Raw genomic sequence first — 7,707 nt, 5'->3', positions numbered from 1 at the left:
CCTGTGGATACTACCACTCCGCCTTAGTGACAGGTGAGCAGAGATAAAGGAGGAGGTCAAAGGTCAAATCTTTGAAATTAACTTTCTTGGTAAAACAAGGATCCAAATCGTGTTTCTTTGATTTCCTGAAAATGATCTGAATCGTTTTTAATCATCAAAACCAGAAGAAATAAAATGCAAAGTGAAGCTTGGGAATAATTAGAGTTTAATATTTCTCATCATCGTTTTCCTCCCTGCTCTGATATTTAATCATTTAGATTTTTATTTATTTACATTTAATTTGGTTTTAATTGGTAAAAAGATCCGTGAGCTGCTTCCAAAGTTCAACAAACTGTTCACTCAAGGTCCACTTTTTAGTCTTCTTCCAGAGCTTTCAGTCAAATCACGTGGTCTTTATCAACAGACGGAGTTGTCATGGAGATGGATCTGTTGCGGTCTCGTTACAAAACAATCTCCATTCTCTGGTGAAGGCCATGAGGTGTGGCTGAAAGCTCTGGAAGGAACTTTCTTTGATTCCATTAGACTTGTTGTAAAGGTGTTTTCCTGTGTCTCAGTGGACGGAGGTCTGTACACGTTCGGAGAGCGGGACAGCGGTAAACTGGGTCTGGGCACCGACCAGCTGCCGCGGCACCGAGTCCCTCAGCTGGTGAAGAGCATCAAGGAGGCGGTGACGCAGGTGGCCTGTGGGGGGGGGCACACTGTGGCGCTCACAGGTAACACACAGCAGACACAGGAAGTGGACGCCGACCGGCCGTCACACCGGCTTCTCCTCACTCTCCTCCCTCTGTGTGTCTCCTCCAGAGGACGACGTGTACACCTTCGGCCTCGGCCAGTTCGGGCAGCTCGGCCACGGGACGTTTATATTCGAGTCTCGGCTGCCGCGTCCCGTGGAGCACTTCAAGAAGGGCCGGGTCCGTGAGGTGGCCTGCGGAGAGAATCACACGGCGGTCATCACCGGTAAACGCCGCCTGACTTTATCATCATGCAGCCGCTGTGTCGCTGCCGCTGACCGGAGCTGCCGCTGTTCTGTGTGTTCTCAGACGCAGGTTTGCTCTACACGTTTGGAGACGGCCGACACGGTAAACTGTGTCTGGGAGAGGAGAACTTCACCAACCAGTTCAAACCGACTCTGTGTCCGCGCTTCCTCCAGTACCACGTCCAGGCCGTAGGTTCAGGTCACCTTTAACCTTCCACTGAATTCACTTCTTTATATATTAGAACCAAGAATAACGCTGAGGTTTAAGGTTGTAAAGGTCACAGGTCAGTTCATGATCAAACTGTGTGTCGTGTCCTTGTGTCCAGGCCGTGTGCGGCGGCTGTCACATGGCGGTGCTGGCTCGGCCGCGGGATCGGAGCTGCGGTGAAGTGACTCTGGAGGAGGACGACGTGACAGAAGATTACCTGCAGAAGCCGTACGTGGAGCTGCTGGGGGACACGGCCGACTCCTCCACCCTGCAGAGGAGCCTCTCTGCCCGGGTGCGCAGGAGGGAGAGGGTGAGAGCGCGGAGGCCGGAGTGCACGACTCATTTAATACATTATGTAAATATGTAAATATGTTCTCCAGGTTGATTGACCATGTGACCCCCGGTTTGTCAGACGCTCTGCTCATGTTTCCCCACAGGAGCGATCTCCAGATCAGTTCGGCTCCATGTTCCGCACTCTGCCCGCCATGACGCCCGGCTACCTCCACCCGCCACTGCCCGTGTCCAGCCAGACCATCCCGCCCAGGCTGCCTCCACCTGAGCTGGCCCACAGGAAGGTGCTCAACGGCGCTCACCAACACGGGAGCGCAGGGTCGATCCGACAGGGTACCTACCTCACCTCCGCCTCCTCGCCCTGCTCCTCACGTCTCCTCCGGCTTTAGGCCCCGGACATATTGTTGTTTGTTTGCTGCTGCATCAAACCAGCAGATCAGGAAGAGTCGGGCGCAGAGCCGACCTGATCGGACTAACATGGTGTCCTGTTTTCTGCCTCGTCAGCGCAGGCAGCGGCCGAGACGGACAGCGTTGTGGAGAGCCTGACCGACACCGACAGCGTTAGAGGCCTGGGAGAAACCACAGACTTCCTCAACATGGTGAGACACCAGGGACGCCGATCCTCACTTGACCTCTGACCTCTGAGGTTTTTATTGTCTGTAATTTCTGCTCATTTCCTTCGTGTTTTTCCTCCTGATAGACACATGTGATGAAGATGGACCCCAGTGATCAATCTCTCACCCTGTCTCCAGTTCAGAAGGTAACTCTTTCACCTGTTCCACTTATTTGTCAATAGATTATATTGATTATGATTCTGATCATTTACAAGAAAAACTTAAAATTAAACAATCTATCATCAGATATTTGTTTTCTCACATAAACATGAGAGAACATTAAAGGGTCCCTTACGTTTGTTAAACAAAGAGTTTCTATACGTTTATAATGAAACATGTTGCACAACTCACAAGGTCATGTGACATAAATTAATACAAAATAAAACAACATTTAGTTGTAAAAATATATATATAGTATAGTATATATAGTTTTCATGCAGATGATTCTTACATACATAAAATAAAATAAATAAATTGCAACTCAAGTCAACTTTATTTCTAGAGCTCGTTTAAACACTGAGCAAAGTGCTGAAGAAAGGCCTTTAAAATAATTAAAGCTAATGTATAAAATATTAAAACATACTAAATACACTTTATACAGAAACATATAAACAGACCAATAAAAACAAGAAATACACAATAATGAACCCAGGGGTCAAAGGTTAGTGAATAAAACCCTTGGAGCAGCAGCATATGTGCTAGTGATACACATGTAGTAAAATCAAATGTAGTACATAGTACATAGAGTATATAAATATATTGTGTATTTGTATAAGTTAGAAGATGAAATGAAAAAGCACCAGATCAGTTGCTGTTTTAAATTAGAAGCATTAAAACAGATTTGTCAGTGTTGATTTCTCTACTGTTAGCTTCGATGCTAACGGCTAATATGTCTGATCCACTGATGAGCCTCCTCTCATTCTCTTCTTCCATTGTTCCCTCATGAATGTCTGATTCTCTCTCTCCTGTGTTGTCTGCATGTCTCTCTCCCGCTCTAATGCATGCCTCTCTTTCATCCTCTTCCTGCTGTCCGGCGCCGGGCGTAGAGGAAGGGTAAGCACGGTAAGACCGTTAAAGGACAGACAGAGGAGAGAAACCGGTCGAAGCAGGGCGGTTTCTCTCTGACTTCCCCGTACCGTAAGAGCGAGACTGTCTCTGCTCGCCAGGCGTTACCCACCGAGCTCCTGAGAGGCCACGGCGCTCGCTCTCTGGCCTCGCAGAGTCCGCAGAGACCGAGGACCGAGCAGAACAAAGAGAATCTGATAATGGCCGAGGGGGATCTGGAGCGGAGAGCCGGTAAAAACAGACCTCTGACTATAGAGGACATCAGGAAGGCGGCGTCTAAGCAGCGTCACAGGCCCGTTCAGGGTAAGAGTCAGCTGATAGAGGTCGACAGGAAGCAGGTACCCGGCGCTAAAGCGTCAGGTGTCTGCCCGGGATCTGCAGGGGCGACGGGTAAACAGGTGCAGGCTAAAGCTGCGAAAAGCAAACCGACAGTCACTCAAGGTAAACATGCAGGAGTTAGCTCGGCAGGTAAAGGCTCACCTGGCCTCCACCTGGGCGACGGCAGCACAGGTAGCTCCCGTCTGAAATCCACACACGGCACTGATCCGTCCAAGAAATCCAAGGATGAGAAAAACAAAAAAGCTGCTCAGTCAAAAAAAGAAATTCAGAGAGAGGACGGGCGGTCAGATGGGCGCCTGCTCGCCGGAGCCGCCGCACTCGCAGCCGGATCGGTTTTAGCGCACGAGGTGGCGTCCAGAGGCCGCTTCAGCTCGCCGTCGTCCTCCCCATCCGAGAGCAGCCGCCGCGCCCTGACAGACGCCGTGAGGAAATCGAGGAGCGACGAATCTGAATCCTGCGCCGCCGATTTCAGCAACAAATCATCGGTCAGCATCAACATCACGCCGGCGTCCGAGACTCGGGACGAGGAGGGAACGAGTCAGGATGACAGTGAGGAGCAGACGACCTCTGTCAAGGAGGAGGAGGAAGATGAGAAGGGGCAGAGAACAAGTGCAGATGTTAGTGAGGAGGAAGAAGAAGAGAGGAGGAGGAAGAGGAGGAGGAGAGCCAGAGTGTGGAGAAAGTCTCAGAAGAAGAAGATGACGAAGACAGCGATACTCTTCAGCCAGAGGAGGAGGAGGAGGAGACGGATGGAGACGAGGAGAGAAGCAGGAGTGTGGAAGAAGACGAGAGCGCTGCTGCAGAAGAGGAGGAGGAAGAGGAGGAGGAAGAGGAGGCAAGCGGGACAGCAGGAAGTGAAAGTGAAGATGAGAGTGCAGGGAAAGAAAGCAAAGGAGGTGATGCAGAGGAGGAGGAGGAAGGTGAGGAAGGGTCAAGTCGTCAGACAGAAAGCAAAAGAGCAGAGACTGAAAACGAGGAGGAGGAGGGTGAGGAGGAAGAGGCAGATTTGGAAAGCCAGGGTGAGGAAGAGGAGGGTGAAAGTGAGTCCTTAAAGTCTTCAGAGGAGAGTGATGTAGAGAGTGAGGGTGAGGAGGAAGAGGAGGAGGAAGAGGAGAGAGCGGAGAGTAGTGCCGAGGAGGAAGAGGAGGAGAGTGATGAGGAAGAAAGTGAAAATGAGGAGGAAAGTGAAGAAGATAATGAAGGAAAAGAGGAGGAGAGTGAAAATGAAGAGCAGGAGGAAGAGGAGGAGGAGGAGGAAGAAGCAGAGGAAGAGGAGGAAGAGGCAGAACAGGACGAAGAGAGTGAAGAAGAAGTGGCAGAAGAGGAGGAGGAGGAGGAGGAAGAAGCAGAGGAAGAGGAGGAAGAGGCAGAACAGGAAGAAGAAAGTGAAGAAGAAGTGGCAGCAGAGGAGGAGGAGGAGGAGGAGGAGGAAGAAGCAGAGGAAGAGGAGGAAGAGGCAAAAGAAGAAAAAGAGAGTGAAGAAGAAGCGGCAGAAGAGGAGGAGGAGCAAGAGGAAGAAGAAGCAGAGGATGAGGAGGAGGAGAAGGATGAGGGAGATGAAGAGTCTGAGGAGGAAGAGGTGGATAATGAAGATGAAGAGGAAGAAGCTGAAGAAGAGGAGGAGGAGGAAGAGGAGGAGGAAGAGGTCCAAAGGAAAAAGTCTGCTGGTGTCAAAAGACAAAGTGGGAGATCTACAAGTAAACAGAGGTCAGGGGTCAAAGGTCAGGCAGCGGGGGAGTCGGAGGAGTTCTGGGGCGACGTTTTGCCTCAGTACCTCAACCTGAAATAACTTTATTGATCACAATGAGACACGACACATATAATAAGAGGAGACTTCCTTGTTCACCTGCGCAGGTGAGGAGGAGTCTCCCTGTCACGTTCACCAGCTCCACCGTTCAGTGGCGTTTTCAGGAAGGTCTCACCTGAACGTTTAAACCATCTGCCCTGATGTTGACCTGAGTGTTGAGGACAGGTGTTGGACCCGTTGCTCAGGTGTGTTTGGAGCGTCAGTGTTCCCCTCCTCCCTGTGCTTCCTGCTCGTGCACGAACACGCCGTGCACGAACACGCCGTGCACGAACACGCCGTGCCTTCCCGCTCTCATCCATCATCTCACATGAAGTCGCTTCTTCTTTTCACTGCTTTAGTAACGGCGTCTTCCAGTGAAGGAGAAATGTAGAAACTGATTTAGAAACTTGAAGTTTTGCTTGTGAAGTCGTTGTTTACGTGTGTTTTTTGGCAGCTTCCTTGTTCCTGCTTGTTTGGTGATGCAGTACGTGACAGTGTGCCGTTAGGTAACGCAGCCCGTCAGTCAGCGTCACAACACGGTGCCTTTGATCTGAGGAGAAACAACGATCCTCTTCCCTCCTTTTTATTTTTCTGTTCTCATTCATTTCTGTCTCTGGTAATAAACATCTGTGTTTCCTTTAGTTTGTGTTGATTCAACTTCTTCCTCCATCTCTCACATCTGTCTGTAAACACACCTGAGGGGAGCAGACGCAGGTGACCACCACACCTCACCGAAACACCTTAGCTTAAGATTTTCCTTAAAGTCTGAGTTACGGTTTCCTCTTAAGTATTGAAGGTTTTCTCCTTATCTTAGTCTTAAGCTTAAGGAATCACTTAGAGTCAGTGAAGCTGTTGCACAAAATGAGATAACGGCTGCAAATCGTCAGTCTCCATGGAAACAGCAGAATTTAGCCGCTGTAAAGTCTCTTTCACTGCTGTAAATTTCTGAACTTTTTTCCTAAACCTTTTAAGAGATTCTGTGCAACACCCTTAAGTAACTCCCTGAGCTAAGGAGAAATTAAACCTTAAGTGTCAGACTTAAGTAGAAATCGGCCCCTGATGCCTGAAGTGATATTTTCAGTTCACCCTGAGGTGGGTCCAAACTAAACTCAACCTCTGAGATTTGAAGAATAAAGTTTCAGTGTTTTGAATAATCTTTTTCTGATGCCATGAACTTTTTCTCCAGCTGCTGCTGCTCCAGCTGCTGCTTCAGCACATCTGTTATAATGATGCTGAAAGCTGTAACTTGAGGGCGTCACGTCCGTCATGTGACACGTCGACTCTCTGCTCTCACTTACTAAAAACTAAACTAGAGAACGTTGGGAACGTGAGAACTGATCAGAGTTTGATCAGTTCCTGCTGCTGCAGCTAACAATCATTTTCATTTCAAACCGATCTCTGAAAATTCATGTTTTCCGACGAATTGATGGTAGAAATAAAAATGTCTGGTACAAGATGGTGTCTGGTTTTGTCTGAGTAAAAACATTCAGTTTACAAACGGAGAAAAGCAGCAGGTCGTCGATCAGAAACTCTGATGTCTGAAGCTTTTCCTCTCAGCTGATTTGCTGAGTGTGTGATTGGCCGGTTTCAGGAGCAGGTGGGGCTTGTTTTCTTCCTCCCGTCACGTCATCGTCTCTGTGTTTCATAATCCCAGCTGTAATCCCTTCCCATCATTCCCTGCTGCCGTCCGCAGTTTGCTTTCTTCATCCAGCGCTAAGAGCTTCTGTTTCCTGCTGCTGCTGTTTAGTGAATATTAAACACTTTAATCTTCCTCCTGCTCCGAGTGTCTTTCCTCCCAAATGTCCTTTTGAAGACGATGTGATGAGCTCAGCAGTAAACCGAGCTCAGCCCTTGTGTGTGAACTTTTCCTACCTCGTCTCCACTGCTAGACGTAGATCTCAGTTTTTAAACAATTAGAACAAATAATTAAAGTCATTAAAGATGAAAAATGTCCAAAAACAAATGTAATGTTCAGAGAATGAAACTGTTCGTTCCCCTTCTTTTCTCAAACGTCTTTGTTTCTCTTTTTCTTTCAGGATTTGACAAAAGTATTTTCTCAAACGCAGAGCAAAGGTGAGGAGGAAGTGGAGGAGGAAGTGGAGGAGGAAGTGGAGGAAGAGGACGCTGGTGATGAAGAGGAAGTGGAGAATGACACTGAGGGGCCGTCCTCTCAGAGCCTGGACCAGACTCGGACTCGTGTAGGTTCACAGCTGAGTTCAGTGTTTGACTTTCATTCGTTCGTGGTTTTCTGTCGCCTCCAACGTGTGACGTCTGATCTCTCCAGAGGCCGGAGGAGCTGAAAGAAGAGAGCGTACCTGACGGAGAGCAGAGAGGTGACTCACATCCGTCTGTCTGAGTTCAGTCTGTGGTGGGTTCAGGCGCTGCGGCTGGGGAAGGTGGGGTCGAGGTGGAGCGTCACAGATAACAG

At 48.9% G+C, this 7,707-nt stretch overlaps 1 protein-coding gene across 1 annotated transcript in view; it reads left to right on the top strand.

Moving 5' to 3' along the window:
* rpgrb (retinitis pigmentosa GTPase regulator b) overlaps nt 1-6,573 on the top strand; it is a 9,741-nt gene extending 3,168 nt beyond the window's left edge. Inside the window, 10 exon segments of the mRNA XM_023429811.2 lie at nt 8-33; nt 555-713; nt 802-957; nt 1,041-1,165; nt 1,303-1,494; nt 1,622-1,808; nt 1,980-2,074; nt 2,176-2,235; nt 3,136-4,134; nt 4,137-6,573. Of these exon segments, the coding sequence (XP_023285579.1) occupies nt 8-33; nt 555-713; nt 802-957; nt 1,041-1,165; nt 1,303-1,494; nt 1,622-1,808; nt 1,980-2,074; nt 2,176-2,235; nt 3,136-4,134; nt 4,137-5,282 (3,145 nt within the window). The 3' untranslated portion in view covers nt 5,283-6,573.
* Nucleotides 6,574-7,707: the final 1,134 nt, after the last annotated feature.

This window comes from Seriola lalandi, unplaced genomic scaffold (assembly GCF_002814215.2).
Source record: "Seriola lalandi dorsalis isolate HSWRI2012SDOR001 ecotype SW California unplaced genomic scaffold, Sedor1 jcf7180002054899, whole genome shotgun sequence".
NCBI lineage: Eukaryota > Metazoa > Chordata > Actinopteri > Carangiformes > Carangidae > Seriola > Seriola lalandi.
This window is presented reverse-complemented; position numbering and strand designations above follow the sequence as displayed.